Source organism: Leiobunum rupestre, chromosome 9 (genome assembly GCF_980474605.1).
Source record: "Leiobunum rupestre chromosome 9, qqLeiRupe1.1.hap1, whole genome shotgun sequence".
In the NCBI taxonomy this organism is placed as follows: domain Eukaryota; kingdom Metazoa; phylum Arthropoda; class Arachnida; order Opiliones; family Sclerosomatidae; genus Leiobunum; species Leiobunum rupestre.
This window is the reverse complement of record NC_143392.1, coordinates 19,551,332-19,575,411: the sequence shown is the minus strand read 5'-3', so window position 1 is coordinate 19,575,411 and position 24,080 is coordinate 19,551,332. Positions and strand designations below refer to the sequence as shown.

General features: G+C 33.4%; 1 protein-coding gene and 1 pseudogene across 1 annotated transcript in view; one reads left to right on the top strand and one right to left on the bottom strand.

Annotated features, from left to right (window-relative positions):
- The window catches only part of LOC149926780 (uncharacterized), a 41,283-nt gene extending 18,011 nt beyond the window's left edge, over nt 1-23,272 (top strand). Inside the window, exons 4-7 of the mRNA XM_090159604.1 lie at nt 4,131-4,204; nt 14,033-14,161; nt 14,223-14,321; nt 23,240-23,272. Of these exons, the coding sequence (XP_090015730.1) occupies nt 4,131-4,204; nt 14,033-14,161; nt 14,223-14,321; nt 23,240-23,251 (314 nt within the window). The 3' untranslated portion in view covers nt 23,252-23,272. The remainder of the gene's footprint in view (nt 1-4,130; nt 4,205-14,032; nt 14,162-14,222; nt 14,322-23,239) is intronic.
- Nucleotides 1,575-2,199, bottom strand: LOC149926781 (uncharacterized; annotated as a pseudogene).
- Nucleotides 23,273-24,080: the final 808 nt, after the last annotated feature.

Here is a 24,080-nt window from a genome sequence, read left to right as displayed (position 1 = left end):
AACACCTAACAAATTTGTATTTCCAATTTGTGGTTATAAAAACTCGCTTTTTGGAGTATCTGCTTTGACGGATGAAAGTATTGATTTTTTTTTATAAATCAAAAACAAATAAAAAGAGACAAATTCATAGAAGTTATAAGTTTTTGGTAGTCTTACGTGATCACTTCTTCTCTGGTATCCTGTGTTCAAAGGTATTTGTATTTTTGTTTTTGTGTTTAAAACAAAATTATTTACCCAATGTTTATTTATAAAGGGAAAAGGATCAATGTTTGGTTAAGGCAAAACGCTACAAAAGCAAAAAGAAAAAATGACTCTCCGTACTGTGTTATCGCAGCTCTGAGGATATCTACAAATCAAATTTTGGATAGCAACTGTGGATGCCCGGCTGGAAAGGGAGGATTTGGCAATCATTTGATGGCATTGTTGCGGCTAGTTCCAACTCTTAAAGCAAAGCATTTCGATGAACCTCCACCAGAGATGTCTTGCACGGATTTACCACAGCAATGGAAGAGGGTCAGCAATTGGAGCTTTCAATGTGATGGAGTTAGATTGGCGAAGGCCTCAAGAAGGGGGAAGTTCAAAGAGAGTTGGTTGCAAAATTTTTGAAGCTCGATCATCTCCAAGAAATCCGAACGAATTAGGCAACGCAAACTGTAAACTAGCTTCCGATTTAAAAAATAGTGGTGAATTTGCTTTTGCAGACTTGATTATGTCTAAAAATACTTTCTCTCAACCATGGGTGAATACTAAATTGGGGGCTTGCCCAAAAGATTCCCCACTAAGCTACCAATTGCAATATACCAATAGTTCCTATTTTGTGCTCCACTCTTTGGCTTTATTCGAAGCTCTTTCCTACGGAGTTGATCATACACCTACAGTATGCTTTCCATCTCAAAATAATGTGTCCTGGAATATTTATGCTAGTTTCTTGTCAATCGGTGAAGAATATAATTTTTTTTTGGTAAATAGAAGTATCAAATTCGGTTTTTTCCAAATTTGTTGAATGATAATTAAGAATATATATAAAACTTAATTTAGAGAAATTTAAAATACTTCATTTTAAATATGAAATTTAATACCCGCTACATTTTCCAGTTTTATTATAATACAATATATAGCCTTTTACCCTTATTTACCACTATGGAACACTGAATTTAATTGTTTAAAAATTTCAAAAGGCATTATTATTAAAAATTAAAACGATTTAATGAATGATCTAATTTTATTTAAAATTTGAGAATTTGGTACGCCCCCGTAGCCATAAGCGGGGGGTCAAGAGAAACTCAAGCCCCCTTCATTTGATTTTGCCCCCTCAAAATTACTATTCTATACTAAACAAAATACAATTCAAGAAAAAATCGTGCCCTCCTAGTAAAACCCTTAGTCCCTCTAGTAACATTTTCTGGCTACGGCCGAGGGTTCAAAGACAAAAACTAACATTCAGCCATGATTCGATTTTATGATTTAACATGGCTATCAGAAAAATATAAACTAATCTCTGATTATAATTAAATATTTACATTTTAAAAGTTGGTTAATGGTAATTCTATTTCATCTAACAATGAATTATCATTTTAAGCAATCAAAGTTTCATTCTGTTTCAAAATAGGTGTCTGAAAGTTAGTTGAAATAGCGCAAACAGTCCATATTTGATTCGCAACTGGGGCCAATGTTATCGGAATAGGTCGATCAAAAATGTGGAACGTTCTAATTCTTTGAATTCTGCGTTCAACGTGTATTCTGATTGCAGCTATTTTTTGTGTTTCTTTAATTTCAGCCTCAGTAAATTGTCCACATTGTCCCAAACAAAAAGGGGGGTATATTTAATTTAACGTTTTTCTGAATTGAATCTAGGAGATCTGGTATCTTAAAACCTTTGTCAGCCATGACAGAGTCATTTTCATCAAAATCCAATGATTTAAACCCACTACGTCGGGTGATCTCCTTATCGGATATACATCCCGTATGAAGACTTGAAACAAATGTGACTAATCCATCTGGAGAAATTCCTAACAATCCTTTGTGGGTGTTGGTTGACTTGTAATTGGAATACGTTCCAGATTGCATAACCAAAGACTGAGAGGTTTCACACTTAATTTCTGTGGCATCAACTATGACCCTAGTGAAAGTAACTGGCATATGCTGATCAATATACTCTCGGGATGGCCAAAGACACATTTGAGATAATTGCAATTACATTAAATTTATCCAACTTATAAATGTCTTGGTGACAGTCGACACAGCCACTCCAAATCGGTTTGCTAAATCTCGTTCAAAGACCAAGACGTAGTTTCATTAAAACCATTAAAAATTGATTTTGTGTGGACAATTTCCTCTTACGACCTCTCTTGACACCCGCGTAGTTATCCTGCTTCACAATTTTGTTTTCTTTCCAGGTTTGTTTTGATGTTGAGTACCACCAGTTAAAATTTTCACCATTTTCTCCCGGATTTAAAAAAGCGTACAAAGACGTCTTTGATAAGTGGGAATTCCAGTGCAAATATTTACTTCTTCATCTGTATCTTTTAACGACTCCATACTTGTTATGGGTTTAAGTTGATTTGATAAATCGTCATTGGTGCTTTAGAAAATTTTAATTTTAACATCATTGGTCAATAATATGCCTTTAAGTGAGAATATTTCTTTCTTCTAGCCATTAATTTCTACAATTTTCTTTTCAATTGTTTGAGTAAGCTTAATTATTTCTTCATTTTGTTTCACGCTGTTTTCTTTAAGTGAAGAAATTTCTTGGTTTTGTTTCACCACTTTATTTGACAAAGTTTCAATAAGGTTCTCTAGCGTTTGTAGACGAGACTCTTGTTTCCTCTAACATCGCATCTTTGAGCTTCATTTGTTGTTCATATTCCTCGTAAGTGGTTTTGTTGGTTTTTTCCTGGTCGATTTCATTGAATTGATTAGTAACGTTAGTATCTAAACAGTCTACTGTGAGTTGGTTGTCATTGCTATTAGTATCATTATCAAAGATTAAAAGGGTTTCATTTTCTACAATAACAGATTCATTCAAAGATTTTCCATCACTACGCTTAGCTGATTTGGCATAGTTTTCTTAAGTAGTCTTCTCTCCTTCACCTCTTTGTTTATAATCCATTTAAATACCGAAGGCACAGCGTTGCTCTTGAGATGTTTCTGGCCATTGGCCATATTGGGCCAATAATCCTTCTCCGTGAAATGTATAGAACATACTTTTGTAGTTTTATGTAAATTAAAATGTTTAACAACATCTCTTATAATATTTTGTAGCCAAGCTTTTTGAAGTTTCTTATCAGTGGGAAACTTGTGTCTTGTGGAAAGATATCTGTAACCAAGTGAAGCCTAGTCTTAGATATTATCCTTACTTTCAAACTAAAATTTACTACTCGCTTACTTTAGAAATAACTCCATCAACTTCTCGAATGTATCCTCTTTGATTACACTCAGGAACACAGCAGTGCGTTGGCATTATTAAGTAATATTTAAATACTAAACCGATTTTAAAACTGTACTTTGCACTACTCGGTTTAAACAACGTAATGTGCGCTAGGAGGATGGAAATACGGGAGGGGAAATATGGGATTCCTAGGCCTGGTAATGTGGGGAAATCGGACATAAGATACTAGAGACACCTAGCGGACACCATAGTCAAAATTTCGTCCGCGTGTTCGTTGGGACTTGGTGCAGGTTTTAAAATCGTGTTAAAGATTTATTTATTTTGTCTTTAAATTAAATAAACATCTCCGAAATTAGTTTCGTAGAATCCAGGTAGAATATTCGTGTTTCAACTTGTACAAAAAGCCGTTGTGAATAGAATGAAAAGTAGGCAAAATTTATAGTGACAAAAAATTCCGCCTATTTTTACGATGGCGCTACGCTCGTATGTCCGAAATTGTATAGCTCTCGCGTTGCCGAAGCTAAAACAGCGATTCCATGATGGGGAAATACAAATTTATGTTCCAGGTACGCAGTATTATTTTCCTAGATGAGCGTAGCCCGCATCAAAGGACGACTGTTCAATGGCGGCCGAGCCCCAAAATGTAAACTTTCCCTCAATGATTATCTTAGTTCACGAAAATACCGCTAGAGGCGCTTAAATTTCAAAAAGAACTATACAGATATTAATTTTATTTTATTAGAAAAAGATAAACATGAGGCTATAGTATTTGCAGATTGTGTCGTAACTCACGAAAGCCTTTCAGAATATGGATATGTAAGTTTCAGAATATACTAAAAAAAATTATTTAATTTAAGCAAACGATAAATGGATATACAGGGTGTTTTTATTGGCTCGGAAAGCTGATTTTTTTTTCAAAAACTATGTTCTCTAGAATGTTTGTTTTGAATTATTAGATTTCTAAGTCTGGTCACGTGAGACTTTTTATAACATTCATATTAATTTTTATTTGATTGGTAATATGTATGCACGGTTAAACAAAAACAAGAAATATATTAAAAGTAAATTAAAGCAGTGTTTAAAAAAACCTGATTTAAACAAAAAGCCAACCCTGTTAGAGATATAAGGATAGCATCTTAAATTTGACTTTTAACATTACTTTATGGCCCAATGCTGTTCTGCTTTTAGTGTTTTTAATAAGTAATTACCACTTATATAAAAGAGTATTATAGTTAATATTGCCACTAAGCTGTGTTTCTAATTAATTTCACAGGGTGTTTTTTGCTCGGAAAAGTTTTTTTTTTCAAAAACTATGTTCTATAGAATGTGGAAATTTTAGCGTACGTTATCTAAACCGGGGTATTCTCGGTAGCGAAATATCATCGAAATCGTAAAACGTTTGCACGTTTATTGAAAATTTAATTTTTCAACGCTAGGGGTTACATGAAAATTGTCAATTAGAAACTTGTAGAGCGTAATCGAAAACTTCGGAGTATCGTTCGCGCGAAAATAAAATATGAAATTTTCACCGAAAAATCACGACTTGAAAAAGTGACAAGTTGAGTTTTTTTCAATTTCCATAAGTAAAGTAGGATAACTTTATGAAAGTCACAATAAGTTGGCCAACTTTTCTTAAATTCAATTAACTCAACAGTAAAATCAAAAAGACAATGGCTAAAGAAGGTATTAATCTTACATGATTTAAATTACGTATGTTGGAAAGATATTAGAATTTTCATGAAAACGTCAATATTTATTCAACTAATATAATAAATAAAGATAGCCTATATAAAGATATATATATATATATATATATATATATATATATATATATATATATATATATATATATATATATATATATCTATATCTATATATATATATCTTTAAAAGGGTATATATATATATATATATAAAGATATAAATATATATATATATCTTTATATATATATCTTATATATATATATATATATCTTATATATATATATATATATCTTATATATATATATATATTTATATATATATATATTTATATCTTTATATATATATATATATATACCCTTTTAAAGATATATATATAGATAGATATATAGATATAGATATATAGATATATATATATATATATATAGATATAGAAATGAAAACGAGGTGCTTAATTCTTACTTAATGTATTTTTGTATTTTTATAACATGAATTTATGTATACTTTTTTCTTAGTTTTTATCCTTTTCAATGTAAAGTGCTTTGCCATGTAATACATATTTGTTTTAACCATTTTACATACTTGATGGGCAACCAAAATGTTTAATGCAGAAATTTGCGTATCTACGCAGTCAACCTATAAATTATAATTTAAGTGCTATCATTATAGTGGAAAATATGTCGTACCCAAAATAACCCCACCTAATATAATTCAAGACTGTAAGACTGTTTGATAATTCAAACTTGTTACTCTCTGTATATTTCTGACCGCACTGTGTTAAAACCTGTTGGTATTCTGTACTGTTTTTTAGCACATTAAAATTCAATTCAATATATATATATATCTATATATATATATATATAAATATATATATATATAAATATATATATATATAAATATATATATATATATATATATATATATATATAAATATATATATATATATATATATAAATATATATATATATATAAATAAATAAATATATATAAATATATATTTATTTATATATATATTTATTTATATATATATATATATATTTATATATATATATTTATTTATATAAATAAATATATATATATATAAATAAATATATATATAAAAAACGTCACGAATTTGAACCGTCCCTCAGGCAGTCGATTTTTTCAACACGCTGCAACAAATCCGTCAATAAATATAAATAAATAGGAAAATACTACACATTGGAGGTAAATGCTCCGACACAATCAAAGCGGTAGCTAAACCAATAAAAGAACCTCGTAGAAAGCTCTTTTTATTCCACGGCTTCCAACCTTCATTAATAACCAAGACCTAAAGGAATTTATAGAATCTGACACCAACTTATTTTCAATAACCTGCACTCGTATAAAGACAAAATTTCCAAGTTATTCATCCTTTCATGTTACTTGTAACGCCGACGAATTCGACAAACTTTCTGATCCGGCAAATTTCCCAAAAGTTTGTCTAGTCACAGAGTTTTTTGGATACCTTAAAGACGACCAGAAGTATTTATCAGACTTACAACAAGACAGCACTGACCAAACAAATGTAGATTTTACAACTAAACAAACATGATGGATGAACTAACTATTCTTTATCAAAACACCCGTGGGCTCTGCACTAAAGCAGACGCATTCTTTGAGAGTGTATTAAACTTTAACCTTCCAGTGTACTGTGTAACAGAAACCTTCTTTGATTCCGAACGCTTCAATTCCAATTATTTTCCCGACAATTACACAGTATACCGAAATGATCGCGTCGGCTTTGCCGGCGGAGTGCTTACTGCCGTCTGTAATGATTTGCACTCATTTCGACGAGAGGACCTAGAGCTTGGATTTGAAGCAGTGTGGGTTGAAATAGGTCTAGCAAATAAAAAGAAATTGTTACTTGGTAACATATACTTACCACCGTGTACCACTGTTGAGTCCTATGAGAAACTGGATAGTCATTTGCGCTCATTTATTCCTACATATGACGGAGAGATTATAATCCTTGGCGACTTTAACTTACCGAGATGTGCTGGAAGTCTTACGACTATTCCAATTGTTCACATCACGTGAAACTTAAAGCTGAAATTATAATAAATTTTGCGCAATTTTGCAACCTCTCTCAACTCAATATTATAACTAATACCCAAGGACCTCTGCTTCTCAAACAATCATTCAACTACACTGACTTCCCATCCACATTTAGTAAAAGAAGACACCTTACATCCTACATTCAGTGTGACTTACCATGGTTACTTAGAGCGTATAACACACCCAGACGTTACTAAATATAATTTTAAAAAAGGAGACTACTATTCCCTCTATAAATATATCGAATCTGTTGACTGGTGGCCGGTTCTTAGCGCCACCGATGTAGATGTTGCGACTGCATATATCACCGATACACTGCAAATTTGAGGTACATTTAGAGAACATGTCGAGAACACTTATGTGTTCCCATGTGATCTTGTAATGTGTCTATGTGAACTCACAATGTTCTTAAAAATCATTATGTGTTCTTCTTGTAAACCATGGTGTTCTTAAAGTGTTCAAGTGTTCTAAAATTGTAGAATTAAAATTTTCAGAACACTTTACATTTCAAGAACGTTTGGTTCGCATATCAAGAACACTATTCTTTCAAAGTGATCTTGAGATGTCTCTAGTTTTTCATATTACACAGGCCTAACGTGTTAAGGTTTTGAACACATTTTAATGTTCAAAACTTATTGATTCAGAATATTAGATTTTTCATTTTAAATACTTAAAATTTAAACCACTGGCAGCTCTATTACATTATTTGGGTGTTTTGATCTAAAATTAGTTGAGAAATAACACCTAGTTTACAGTACTTGACCATTCGTAATGGGTGATATTTCTTAACTACTCAGTGTAAGGCTGAGAGCGACCAAAATAATCTAATATTGCTTGCCGTTGATAACAAAAAATAATTTAGTTTGTAATGGTCAAGTACTGCCACCAGGTGTTATTTCTCAACTATTCAAAGTGCAAAACACCAAAATAATCTAATACTGCTACCAGTGGATAACAAAAAGTATGAGAAAAAAACACAAATCTCGTTTGTAATGGTCAAGTACTGCCACCAGGTACTATTTCTCAACTATTCAAAGTGCCAGTGACCAAAATAATCTAATACAGCTGCCAGTGGATAACAAAAAGTATGGGAAAAATACAATTTGGTTTGTAATGGTCAAGTACTACCACCAGGTACTATTTCTCAACTATTCAAAGTGCCAGTGACCAAAATAATCTAATACAGCTGCCAGTGGATAACAAAAAGTATAGGAAAAATACAAATTGGTTTGTAATGGTCAAGTACTGCCACCAGGTGTTATATCTCAACTATTCAAAGTGTGAAGCACCAAAATAATCTAATACTGCCGCCAGTGGATAACAAAAGTATGAGAAAAAACACAAATCTGGTTGGTAATGGTCAAGTACTGCCACCAGGTACTATTTCTATTGCAGTACCAGACTTTCTAGACTTTTATGTAATCCACTGGCAGCTGTATTAGATTATTTTGGTGGGTCTTTTTGGGTTAATTTGCTGTACTTTGGATAACTTCTGTTTGACCCTGGGGGGGGGGGGGGGGTTATTATTTGAACCGAGTCGACTGTATCTTAGAATTATTGGTGAAGTTTTATTTCCTACTAAAATTCCTTTCTGAATCAAATTAAAATAGGTTTTTTTTATTTAAACAAATATAATTAAAATTTTCTTAAATTAATCTCTATTTCAAATTAAAATAGGTTTTTTTATTTTAACAAATAAAATTAAAATTTCATTAAATTCATTTTCATTTTTATTGGTAATTAAATGTAAATAAAATGCCATTCAATTGATTTTTATTTTTCCAGGAACATTTTAAGTACACTTCCAAAAACCACATCTGTAGAACACTTTAGGTGCTCTTAAATTGGGAATTTAAGAGCACCATACACTTTCAGAACATATTAGGTTCACTTTAATAGCACACTTTTAGATCATAAGAACATTTTTAGTTCATATAATGTAAACGTTTTAAGAACGTTGAAAAGTGCTAAGAACATGATTAGAGCACTTTTAGGACACTTTGTATGTGTTCTTCAAACATTCCGGAAGTGTATGTGATCTTAAATCGATACCGTTTTAGGTGATCTAAATGTGTTTTTATTGTGTTCTTTAAATGTACCTCAAATTTGCAGTGTACAATTCCAATTGGAATGGATCTTTACATTCCAAAACGTAACCTAGGTAACAGATCAAAATTCAAGACAAACAAACCCTCCTATCCCGATTGGTTTTCAAGCGATCTACTTAAGGCATTGAAGCGAAAAAAATATCTTCACCGGAAATACAAAAGATTACCGACACTCGAGTACTGGACTGCGTACAGTGAGCACCGATCTGTGACAAAACGCTTAATTTTAAGAGACAAAACAGTCTATCTGTCAACTGTCGCTAATTCAATCAAATCAAACTCTAAATCGTTTTGGTCATTTATAAATAAACAAAGAAAACCTACCAATCATTCAATCAATCTTGTATGTGACAACAAAATTTTAACGGACAACGCCTCAATAGCAAATGAATTTAAAAAAGTATTTTCGTCCATCGCTGTCGATGACTCCGATCCGTCATCCGTTCCAGTTTTAGAGAACTTTTTGCCCAATGAATTTTTCGCCTTTACTATCTTGGAAGCAGATGTTATTCGCGCAATTAAAAAATTAAAACCTACGACAACCTGTTTTGATAACATACCAAACTTTATTCTAAAGGGCTGTTTAGAAACATCATTAATTCCTTTAACTCATTTGTTTAACTTGTCAATTAGAACGGGCATTTTTCCACAAAATTTTAAGTCTGCAGTGATTTCTCCAATTTTTAAAAAGGGATTTAGGGGCGATCCCGCCAACTATCGGCCGGTCTCAGTACTCTGATCACTAGCCATGGTGTTTGAATATATCATGCAAGAGTACTTATATAATTGGTTAAAGGTAGATCGGTTGAAACAATCCTGCTATCCTTTGTAAATTCCGTTGAGCCTATTATTGCTAATCGAGGTCAAGTCTGCACGATATATATTGATTTATCAAAAGCATTTGATCGAGTTTCTCATCTACGTCTCCTTCGAAAGTTATCAGCCTATGGGTTATCCGGTACCGTTCTTGACTGGTGTTGTGACTATCTCAAAGAACGCCACAACCATATTAAGTGTAATGGAGTCATATCGAAAGACTCATTTCCGGTAATTTGCGGGGTTCCGCAGGGCTCCTCCCTCGGACCATTGTTATTTAATATATATATATATATATCCGACATTCCCTCCGTAGTCAAGAACTCTAAACTCTTACAACTAGCTGATGATCATAAGCTAATGAAAAATATCCGTTCACCATCAGATTGCATCGCTCTTCAAAACGACATTGACAACTTAAATTCTTGGTTTAACGCTAACAACTTGCCAATAAATGAAGGCAAAACCGTGGTCGTAAATTACACCCGTAAAACAAATAAAATTCTATACAACTATAAAATAAATTCTAAAATGTTAAACCGTGACAATTTAACGAAAGATTTAGGTTTTTACTTCGACAGCAAACTTTATTATTCGAATCATATTCAACAAGTCATATTAAAATGTCAAAGGCATTTAGGTATTAGCTTTAAAATCTCCAAACAATTGCAGTCTAGCTCTTGTTTTTTAACCCGGTTTAACTCTTTCGTAATGTCCTCCATCTTATACTGCTCCATAATATATAGCAATACATGTAGCTCGAATATTTTAAAAACCTTCTCTATCTTTATAAAAACTGCTTTTTAAACATTGCAAAACATAATACTATAGACTCCATAATAAGTTGTCTAATAACAAGTTGGCAAGCCAAAATATACCTCTCCTCGGAAGAGTTTTTAATTTTCCGTGGTTTTGCGGTAGAACGTTCACATGTCGTGCAAGAGGGCTCGGGTTCGAATCCCGGCCGATTAAAAAATTATACTACACCCAATGACAAAAAGAGGGTGCTTTTGGAAAAACCTTTTCCCTGATTCTAAGAAACTGGGTACGCAGTGATTACCCTTTGCCCCGAAAATGCGAACGCGTTCGCAGGCCTGACAGACAGACAGACCCACCCACCCACAGACAGACAGACAGACAGACAGACACGGTGGTTGAATAACCCCTCCTAGGGTACAAAGTTCCCTCGGAGAGGTAAAAAATGATATAACATTTTTGCACCGATTGATAACTGTTGTACACATATTTCAAGGAAAAGAAATTTATTTTATTTCACTACAAACACACCTCCTGCTTTAAAACGAATGATGTCAAACTTTAATAACTATAGTGCTGAAAATGACTTATTTTGCAAAAACTTCCTTTCTTCAAATTCTGTAAAAATTACAAATATCCAGTAGCTAAATTTTTATAACAATTCATACTTCTTAAAGAGGTTTTTATTTTATTTTAACTTAAGTTTTTTTTTGTATATAAATATTTTTTTCAACGATAACTCTATCCTATGTCATAAATTTTATATTAAAATAATACTAGGAAGTTGTTTGAAATTGCTTAATTTATCGTAACGAAGGTAATTCATACCAATTTCGACACTGTATTTCAACCCGCATGACTTGTGTTCGCCAACTGGTTGGTGCTTTTGCACTGTTTTGGTGAACAATAAACTCTATTCTATTCTATTCTATTCTATATATATAATGCGAACGGTAATACTCCCTTTATGCAAAGTCAACCTAGTATTGGGAATCGACGGTTTACACATACTTTGCATCAGCTTTGCCGCACTACGTCATTCGGCGAAACAGGTCGCTTCGCTTTTTGAAGCCGTGAAATATTCCTAACTATATTTGAACGCGTTGTCTAGGTTGACGTGCATTTCACGAATTTGTATAAACTTTTAGGAAATGAATGAAATATTTTTAAAAGAATATGCTATTTAAAACAGAAATATTTGAAATAGAGAAAACCTTTTTTAGCTTGCTTAACTTGTCAGTTTTTCGAGTTGTGTTTTCTCGGTGAAAAATTTCTTTTTTGTTTTCGAGCCAACGATGTTTCTACGTTTTCGATGACGCTCTACACGTCTAATTGTCAATTTTCATGTAACCCCTAGCGTTGACAAATTAAATTTTCCAAAAACGTGAAAAGGTTTTACGATTTCAATGAAATTTCGCTACCGAGTGTCTCCCGGTATGGATAACGTACGCTAAATTTTTCACATTCTAGAGAACATAGTTTGTTTAAAAAATAAACACCCTGAAAAATTAATTATAAACACAGCTTAGTGGCAATATTAACTATAATTATGTTTTAAATAAGTGGTAATTACTTATTAAAAACACTAAAAGCAGAACAGCATTGCGCATTAAAGTAATGTTAAAAGTGTTTTTATAAATGTCTAGTTGTAAAATGCGTTGCTTCCGCCAGCAAATTAAAGATGCTATCGTTAAATCTCTAACAGTGTAGAATACTTAAAAACCGACCGAAAAATTTCCAAGTATTAGTTGTAGGTGTTAAGTGGAGACGACGAGGTAATTAACATTTAAACACAATTTAATATTTTTAACTTACAGTTATAAATTTAACAACTTGCTCTTTGGGATTTCTTACCTTTTCTGGAGAGGTGAGGAAGTTTGGACCTTTTGGGTCCCGCGCTAAAATTGCAACTTGTGAGAAGCCTAAAGAATACTTTCTCGGGGCTCTCTTTCGCGCGAATTTCACCTTTTCGGTTACAAAGCTATGGAAAGTTTTAAGGTTTTCGTTTTGAGGGGCAGAAATTCCGCAAGCTCCGAGCGTCACTGAGTCGAGCTGCACGGCCATTTATGGACCGTTATAAGGGATTACCGGGATTATTGGTTTTCTTGGGTCGGAACAAATTTACAGATTTTATTTTACTACATTTACGGTTTACAGAAATCTAATATGAAAAATATAGGTTACAAATAGGTTTTTATTAATTAAACAATATTATAAATTACAAGTTATATTTAAGTCACATTTAATTATTATGATAATAAAATAATTGGGTACAAGACCCTTGGGATACTATAAAATATTCAACAAACAGGGTTGGTGTTTTTAAACACTGCTTTAATTTAATTTGAATCTATTTCTCGTTTTTGTTTAATCGTGCCAATCAACTAATAATTTCGGTAATTGTTTAAGAAAACTCAAAAAACTCCAATAAAATAACAAAAATAATTTTTTTAAACGAAGTAAATATTTGAAATTAATTTCAAGAAATATTTACAAAAAAGTGATCGAAAACTTTACCGTCTGTAACTACAGACGCATGTGCCGTTGTAAGAACTGCGTTCATTGTGTTCTCCAACATTTCTTGTGAGGTTTCATGAAATGCATTTCTAATTCTTTATCGTAAAATTAAGGATTCGATATTTAATTTTTAAATTAAATATTAATTCAATTTCAAGTTATTTCTCAAGGTCATTTTTGAATGTCCTTGAAAATGTGCTGGTACGCACTTTTCTAATTGAAACCTGGTTTCTAAATCTAATGGATCGCTAGAAAATATTTTTACGACCTTGAACCGCGTTTTCAAGGTCATCCGATTTTTAAAAAAATTAAAAACTCCCACCATGATGAGTTTGTCTAGCAAATTTCAATAATGTAACACGACTGGTTTTCGAGTAATTAGCGCTTTCTTGCAATTTTCCCTTTTAATACCTTAATAATTTTCTCGACTGCTTATTGGTCAAATCCGATCGGGTCAAAGCTATTTAGACCTAAACCGTGACAGGGAGTACTTTTCTATTTGGAACTATCTGCTTACGGTTCTCGAGATAATTTTTGGATGACCTTGAAGACATGGTTCAAGGTCATCGACATTTCCATATATGTGTTCCCCCTACACACTATGATACGTAACGCACTGTTGGAAAATTTTATTAAAGATTTCATCGCTATAAAATAATTTTTCTATCAGGTGATTAAAGCTCTAGATGAATGTGCCAATGAGAATAATATCACTATTGCTCAAAATAATCAAGAAGCAAGTGGGCTAGAACGTGTTTGCTTAGCTATCAACAAGGGTGGCGACGGATTCAAAAAAGCGGTTAGTTCAATTTAAGTAGTGAAATTAGTAATATGTATATTAACGCAGCTGTTCTCTGTAGTTCAAGGCATTGGAATGTTTTATGAAAAGGGTCAAAAATAGTGAAAAAAGTTCACAAGAAGTTACCGATGCACTTAAAAAATTGCAGACGGCTCTAAAAGTAGGATTATATTTTATATAACACTAAGTGCACTTTCAATCGACCCACAGCAATTTTGATTAATTTAAATTTTCTTGGCCGATAGTGGTTTTAGATGAACTTGGTAATTATAGTACATAATATGTTGTTTTGACAGATGTGTGTGTATATATATATATATATATATATATATATATATATATATATATATATATATATATATATATATATTTATATTGGCCACAGAATTGAAACCCGTGGCGCGAGACAATTCAAAATAACACTTATTAACGTATTACTAAGCCGAAAAGATATAGCACTCGGTGTAGTGACAAAGCTGATGAAAGAGCAATAAGCACATTTGATTGACTTTACTTTTTTGAATGTTTTGTTGTGAAACTGCATACGCAATATCTTTAACCATTCTACAGCGCGTAATATTGATATATTAGAAATTAAATAAGGGTTATGATTGCTTATTGCTACTTAAGCCACGTTCACACATATCCTCGGAAACGTTAAACCTCGTTTCAATATCGCGGTGGCTCATAGCGTTTGGAAAGCTATTGGTTTACGAGTTCGATTTGCAGTGAGTTTAGGCGAATATTGGGCAAATATAGTATAGTTTTACAATTAGGAGTTCGTCTGCTCACTCATTTGAGTAACGTTTTTGAAATTAACAAGATGACAAGCTTTCCAAAATATATCTCTCCTCGGAAGAGTTTGCCCTTAGGCGTATTAACTTGTGGACACGGCACTCAACGATATTTTGCTATATTCAAAGCGTCCACCTAAAAGCTTGAACCCGGTCCTATCCTGAGGAGTGTTTTTATTATAAAGCCATAACATTTGTTAATTTTTTTAATAGACAAAATTTTAAATATCTAATATCAATAGGACAAAAAAAAACAACTTTGGACCAAAAATGTTATTAAATTAACAAAGCAACAAAAATGCGAAGCAGAAAAAATTAACATTTATTATACGAAACGTAAAATTTATACGTGTGAAAAACTACTTTAAAGACAAAAAGTAACCCATTGTATTGTAGTTCTTAAACAATCTAACATATACGGAAAACAAAAGTTAATGCGAAAACGAAAACTAAGTGAAAGCACTAATAAAAACTGCGTGGGCTCACCACGACAGCCCAACATAGCTGGTAAAAATCAATGCAAATAAAAAATCGTAAACATTAATTATCTCCCACATTATCAACACATTCGCAAAACGAAATAAAACATGAAAAATAACTAATAGAAAAATATATAATAATAACCCAACGAAGCAAAACTGTAATTCAAATACTTAGGAAGCCATAAAAAGTCAATACAAATACCCACGGTAATAAAAATTGTGATGGCAGAAATAACCAATAAAAAATCCTAAACATTAATTATCCCTCACATAATCAAACACTTTCGATATACGAAATAAAACATGAAAAATAACTAATAGAAAAACATATAATAATAACCCAACCAAGCAAAACCGTAATTCAAATACTAAGGAATCCATAAAAAGTCAATCCAAATACCCACGGTAATAAAAATTGTAATAGAAAAAACCAAAACACCTTACCCTTAACAATTCCCTAGAGGTCGGGGACGGTTAAATTGATTTGGGAAAAAAATTTAAACGAAGAAATTTACAGGTTAATATTTCGGAAAATGATTAAAGAACATGTATTATTCGTAAAATTTGAGCTTTTTATCGAAAAAAACGTCTTTTTTCCGATTAATTTTACAAATTTATCAAAAAATTAATCGGATAATACAGAAATATAAATTACTTGATCAAAACGTTTTACGAATAATTTTGAGAGTTTTATCTATTGAGTAAAAGTTAAGCATCCGCGACCTCTACAATTCCAGGCTTAAAACGCACACAAAAAACCCTTAACTGCACAGTGAAGGCTAAACAATAGCGCATATCTCCAAATAAATAAAACCAACCTAACCACATTAATGAAAATGTATCACACATTTAAAGCCGATAATAAAACACGTAAAACAAATTACGAAGTTACGAGCAAAACGAAAAGGCATCAGAGCGCGATATATACAACTTCGAACTGTTTTCATAACTGACCCATTACACTTGAAAAGTCAATACTGATAGATAAAAAACTAATTATGTGGACCACCCAGGGTTTTTACCCTTTGACCCTCCTATCTCTGCTGGCTGCGTTAAAACAAGATTTGACCTTAATAATTTCATACGTAAATAAAAAACTGATCTTACAAAAAAGTCAAATTTATATACGCTTCCGATATAACCAAGGGCGTATTAATCATTAGGCACAGTAGGCACGTGCCTAGGGCACCACTTTTCTAGGGGCGCCAATATTCTGATATCGTTTTCCATTTTCTCAAACGTTTTGTTCAAAATTAGACGGACTAATGTAGTGAAACGAAGAAACTGTAAAACAGGTCACATTTAATCATTCTTCGGCGAATTTATTAAAAATATCGCTGAAATATCGTCACATTGGACGGACAGTAATCTTGTTGCACAATTATCCAAACGCAAAAAAATATGATAATGGTCCGATCCAAGGTTAAAGGCCTAGTTTCAGATAATTTCATCCCCCAGTGTGCACTACGTTTACATGCAGGCGGAAAGAACGATCTTAAGTAGAACGTTCTTCGCAAGAACGATCTAGCAGCATGTAAACAGGTTGGAACGATAGTTGGATCGTGATTGGCAAAAACGATAAAACGAGGTAGTCCAGCGCACTTAGAACGATCTAAGAAATACATGTAAACAGCTTGGATCGTTCTTGGAAAGAACTTCAGGGGATTTAGAGGTTTTTTTCCTCCTGCTTTCTATGATAAAATTAAAATGTGTAACAAAATAAATACAAATTATATTCTAAGCTCTATTCCACAACTAAACATTGAATAAATACTTAAAAGTATATTTGTATTTAGCTGGTTACTTACACCTTAGATTACTTTTAATTTATCTGTGTGACAATAAACAAGAATATTGTCTTGATTATTAAGCGGGGCTTGTTGCGCATACCAGCCCAGTAAGTGACAGAAATAATAACTCACGAATTAAAAGTACCGAACAGTAATCTATTGCTTAATCATGTCTACTTCGAATATTAAACAATACTGCCCATAAATTGAAAGGCCGTGATATTTATACAGAAAATAGGAAAATAAAAAATTAAGTTTAGATAACAATCATCTTACTCTGCGATTAAAAAACACATGACAAATAATAAAAACGTGTAGTTGCGAACAGGACTAGCTGATGATTATTTATTCTAATATTTTAATGTTAAAAATATTTTGTTAATTAGTCGTATTTCGAAAAATCCCAAATATAAATCTTAATTTATGAACACTTCAATTGTATATAAAAATAAAACTTAATATATAAAAATAACTTCAAATTTTTAATTTGAGCATTAAGGAATCGGTATTTTAAATTGAAACATTAATTATGTAAATATCACTTTTTATCCTTTCTTTCATCGGAAGTTTAAATAAAACTAAGTTATATTACATAAAACAAAATGTATTTTCCGATAATATCCCATAAAATCGTTTTAATAGATTTTAATTTATTCTAATAATCGTCATAAATAGAAATAGCTAAATAATTTAAATTAAGGTAAAAGTTTTATAGCTGTGGTTTAATCACTGCAATAATGATTTAAAAATGCATCGCTTAATTTTCCGATCATGATTTAATAATTAAATCACAACTTAACTTCTCACGGAAATAAAAGAAACGGGAAAAGATTATCAGCGCCTCCAGTAAATAGTATAAATCGAGAGGTTTTCCCCTGCTTTAGTATGATTCTTGGAACGATCTAGATAACGTGTAAACACTTGGTACCTCCGAAACCCCGCTTTCCCCCCTGCGGAGAAGCTAAGTCGTTTCAAGAAAGAACGTTCCAGTCAGCACATATAAACATAGTGATCTTTTTGCTTTTCCCTTCGCTATCCCCGTATTGATAGCGACGGTCACTTCGTAATTCGGACTTCGCGGTTCTCAAGGGCATTGTAACTGCTGACAATTTTGACAACGCTAACAATGCCGGACTTAATCCTTCCACATGGAGAGGTCGGGAGAGCGAGCTGACCCGTCGCTATCAATGGTGGGGTTTCGAGGGGGAAGTGAAAAGGATGTTTGAACGCTTTTTTGGCAAAGAGGGGTGAACCTAGGCCTTTAAGGTTCTCCGTTGAAGGGAAATCAAACTAGTAGATACTTAGTAGGCCTAAGTTATATTTTTTAAATGGTTTTTAATTTTCAAAACAAAACCTGAATTCAACAGCTATTTTGGATTTGGGGCGATAAAATTTTATGTGCTTAGGAGCGCCGTCAGTGTTAATCCGCCCCTGGATATAACTGAATTTCTAATTTTAAATAAAGCGTAATAAGTGTTGGTGGTTCTGTGGTAGAACGGCCGCCTGTCATGCAGGTTGCTCGGGTTCGAATCTCGTCCGGCGCAAATTGATAATAGAATACGTAACATAATTACTCAAAAGTGTTGCAGAAATAACGTTTTCGCAATGAGACCTTGTTGCAAGGATATGACGTAATTGACGTCACTTACCAGTCGATGACGGTTTTATCGTCATCAAAACTAGTTCTGGCGGGGAGGGAAGGAAGTTAAAACCCGTTTTACGCGACGTTAGTCCGTATTTTCCTTGGTGGCTGTGAAACAAGGTCTCATTTAAATTTTAAATACAGATATGTTAAACAGAGGCACACTTATGAGTAATTATGTTACATATGATAATGGAAAAACGTATACCGTTTATATTTGTTGGAAACCCGGCCATTTGGATGTTAAGAAGTTTAACGTAACCCTGTTTTTTTTCCAAACGCCAAACCAAGCAGCAGAGAAATGCGGGCATTAAGGTTTGGGCTCGTGTGATAGGTAACAAGTTGACAAGTTAATCAGTTAAATATAAAACGAAGCAAATTTTGATGAAAGAAATATCTACAGAGGCTATTCGTAATTTTCTCGCTTACGAAATACTATAGCCACACCTTTAACGCTCATTTTATTTCAACACTTGCTCTTGATGAAGATTACGTAGAATAGCCATTTTCGACATCTGGTAGGGGACGACTCTCAGAACTTAAGTTGACGTTGTGACACATACCGCATGAAAAAGACCAATGCCGTCCAATTTCCAATATCATATATTGACTCGCAAACCCAGGAAACCAATGACTGTATTAGGAATCGTAGATATCCAAATATCCACACCAAATGTATTAACAAGAAGCAAAAACCTTACCATCAACAAAGCACAAAGAGCCACTTGACTAAACGCAAACCTTGATTATAAATAAAAGTTAAATGAACGCCTTCGCTGTATTGCAACTATATTTAAGACGATTAGAAAACCCGTAAATAAATAACAAAAAACTAACTAACCCTCTTATCTCTGCTGACTGCGCTAAAACAAGATTTCACCTTTAAAATTTCATACTTAAAAATGTAGACTTTAACAATTTCACAAAAATTAAAAAACAAAGTTCCATAAACAATATATACAGATATTGTATTAATCCGTTTAGTATAAAAACCCGCCTTATCACAATGGCTCCTTTACTTTAATATGTTTCCTAAGGAAGTCAATGGCTCGTTGGTGAACTATCCGCATTAGAGTAAATATCTTGCACGAGGCAGAACCGGGTTCGATTCCCGGCCGGCGCCAATTCATCGCAAATTGATACTAAGACGAATACCGTGAACAATTGGTGGAAACCCTGCCATTGGACGTTGAGAGGTTGCATAACACCCAAAGTCAATAAGAAGAAGTTGGAGATAAAACGCCCGTACTAACACAACAGACTCAACATCCACAACCATCATAACACAAATACAACAAATTCAACACCCACAACCGTCATAACACTAACACCACAAACTCAACATTCACAACCTACACATAAACATTACAATAACGAAATATCCAATCAGACTGAATTAAAACTGTCGCGACGGTGAGCGTTGACGAAAAAAATAACCAAACAAACCAAACCCAACCGCAAATCAATCCGTTAAGGTTCACCGTCACACGGTGGTTTTGCCTACCCTTCGAGAAACTGCGAACGCAGAAATTTCGAGAAACTGCGTACGCAATGATTAACCTTTGCAAGGATAATGCGAACGCGGTCGCAGGATAGACACACAGACACACAGACACGGTGATTGTATAACCCCTCCTAGGGGACTTTGTCCCCTCGGAGATGTAAGAAGGACTGTGTAAACAAATCGAGGTAGCCAGCTGAAAAAAGTAAACTCAAACCATAAATTAAAAGTCCCTGCTGCTTGGTGTAGCGCTTGTTGCAGCCTACTTCCAGGGGCTAGTAGACCACACTTCGAAGCTCTTTAAAGCTCTTTTAACTCATCCTATGAAAATGGGGAAAACAGGCATACTTCTCAACTCACCCCCAACAACTCCTTAAAATGTTTGCATAACCTTTTGAAATACATTGTATTTAGATAAGATTTTTCAAAGCACTGTAGTGTGAACGACCATGTAAGGAATATATAAACGTTCGCCAAAAGCGAGATTTTGCTTATGAGTACTATGGAACGCCGTTTCGGCCCAAATTAAGCAAATCTTGTTGTTCATATTGTTCCATGTATCTCGAAACATAATATTTACCACGTAACTATGTAGCGTGACGTTCACTTCGTAGCGTGACATTTACTTCGTAACGTGATGTTTACTTCGTAGCGTGACATTTACTTCGTAGCGTGACATTTACTTCGTAGCGTGACTTTCACTTCGTAGCGTGACTTTCACTTCGTAGCGTGACTTTCACTTCGTAGCGTGACGTTTACTTCGTAGCGTGACGTTTACTTCGTAGCGTGACGTTTACTTCGTAGCGTGACGTTTAATTACTTCGTAGCGTGACGTTTAATTACTTCGTAGCGTGACGTTTACTGCGTAGCGTGACGTTACCATTTTTGAAATTAATATAAATAAGCATACCGATGTAGAACATTTCCATGTTAAATATTTCATGATTCTGATTTTAACATCAAACATGCAATTATTTTAACAAGGACTATACAAACAGTTACTTGCGGGTCCTGGCTCTTGGAAATATTACTTCTTGGCGATTTCTTGGGAGGATGATTTATTAAAGCATCTATACGAGGGGTACGTTCAGTAACAGTCAACGGAAAAAAACCCGATGGATTTATATTTTACACCGATGAGCTTTTTCGTCATAATGACGTCGTAAGTTGCTGAACGCTTTTATTCAGTCATAGATGTTTTTTTAAAATGACGTTGAATTTGAAGTAGTTTTACGTCAGTAAATTACAGTAATGACGTCAGTTTTCGGAAAAAAATGGCTCTTGAAGCCGATGACTTCCGTGAGTAATCGATGACCATCGTGACGTTAAAACCGGAAAGGCGAAAAAGCGTACAGTAGGAAATCGATGTCAGAGATTACTTATCGGTGAGTCCGATGAGCGCTTCTGAACGTACCCGAGGACTTCAAAACGCAAAATGCTTATGCTCTGTAATTTTGAAACTGTTGCCATGACAACGTCATCTTTTCGTATACAAAAATTGTAGTCACGCGGTGGAAGTGACGTCATGTTCGTTGAAACCTTACTTCATTAGATAAAATAATTTTTGCACTCTTCACCGCTTTAAAACGTTCTTTTTAAAATGTATTTCGCATTGGCACGCGAGAGCGCTTTGTTTTATGATAGTCTATGGGTAGATGCACGTTTCCTGTAAGCACTTCGTCTATAAAACGCAATAAAAAGTTGCTAGATGACTTGGGCCTCGGGTGTTGCCTCACGTTTTAGCTAGATCAGCTGGTTAATGATAGCAAAGTATATATATGAAATGAGTACAGGAAATGGTTCATACTGAACAGTTTGATCCTAAATTTAATTTAAGCAAGGGGTTTATGTTGCCAGTTCTTAATAATAGACCAAGAGGTAAACGAAATTAATATATCGCCTTAGCGAACTTGTTTCTTTAACACTGATACGCAATTTACTTGGTTAGTGCATTTTTCTTTTAAATTGTGTCGTTTTTGACTGTGACCATCTGGTGACAGACGCTGTATGTATATATCAGACCACAATTGATTGCCACCCGTAAACTGCGTTTTGGTTCTAAAATAATGCATCGAAGTTTTAACCAGGTGTACAAGACCAATGTACAAAAATGATCCTATGTTTTACTGTTTTCCTTTTTCGAGGTACATAGTACCCGCCACAATATAAACAACAGGATTTGCTTAATTTTGGCTGAAACGGTGTTCCATAGTTTACCGTAATTATAATAAGATAAAGCGCATATGATTTTAAACCACTTCATACATTTTTAATCATTGTGCTATTTTAATGATTTTCGGTTTCTCCGTCTGAAATTTGTGAACCCTTTACTGATATTTCGTAATTGAATTTTAACACAATGAATATTGTACGTGTTTTTCTTCTCAAACTTTGGAGATAATCAATATTACAATTTATACGCAAAAATAAAAATCGGCAAAAATTATGGTGCTGCCGCTCGAAACTTTAGTAACTCTGCTTAAAAGTAGTAGGGCAGATGAATTTTAAATCGTTAATTTATACACCAGCAAATTTGCACTTGACTTTACTATGCTACAATAGACACTTTCCGAATCTGCAAGAGACAGGAAGAACGCTCTCTAGGAAAGGAGCATTTTGTAGAAGTCTGAAAAACCACAAAGCGGTTAAAACAATCAATTCCTTGTACTTTTTCTTTAGCCACTTAAACACATTTTATAAAATCATAAATTGCCCAATGAAAAGGATTTATTGCTCAGAAAAGAGAGCTTTTACATAATATCTATCAAGAAAAGTTTCATATAAATACCAGTTATATGTGTTATATTTCTAAAAGTGTGTTGATCATTTTACAAAACAAATAATGCATATTTTTTTAACTTTTTAACAGATCTGCGTATGAAAGGAATAATAAAGAAAAGACATATTATTAATATGTATTTACTTGAAGTTTAAATTAAAAAGTAAAACAAAGTTGAAACAATTTATTTTTGTAACGTATTTGCTCTATTTCCAAGTGTGTCTTTTAGTAAAAAGATTTTATTACGTAAACCTGCAAGTGAATCGACTATGTCGACGCGTTCTATATCTGTTCTGCTTTTCTTATTTCAGTCTTGTTTAAGACTTTTTAACAGATCTGCGTATGAAAGGAATAATAAAGAAAAGACATATTATTAATATGTATTTACTTGAAGTTTAAATTAAAAAGTGAAACAAAGTTTAAACAATTTATTTTTGTAACGTATTTGCTCTATTTCCAAGTGTGTCTTTTAGTAAAAAGATATTCTTACATAAGCCTGCTAGTGAATCGACGCAAAAGTCTCGAGCGCATAGAGTTACTCGCGTTCCATCTTTCTTATTTCAGTCTTGTTAAAGAAATTTTCGTTTATTGTTACCCACCCCTGTTCGCTGTATTTGATGGGCAGCGGTAGAGCTTTTTTTTTGGTTAGAACACAATAAGCAAGATTAAATAAAAGCAGCGGCATCTATTGGATTTCAAAACAACTATTGGGATAGTACTTGTATACTTGTATATTTGGGTATTACCTGATAATTATTATTATAACATCAAAGCTTTGCCTAAACAGGAGTCATAGGTCACCGAGGTCACGCTGAGTTATGACGTCAAAGTACTACCCATTCGTCTAACTACGCGTCGAAGGAAGGACATTCATCCCGATGCCCGATTCTGTACGTAGCGGAGTGGTTAGCGCTTTCGCCTCGCAGCAAGA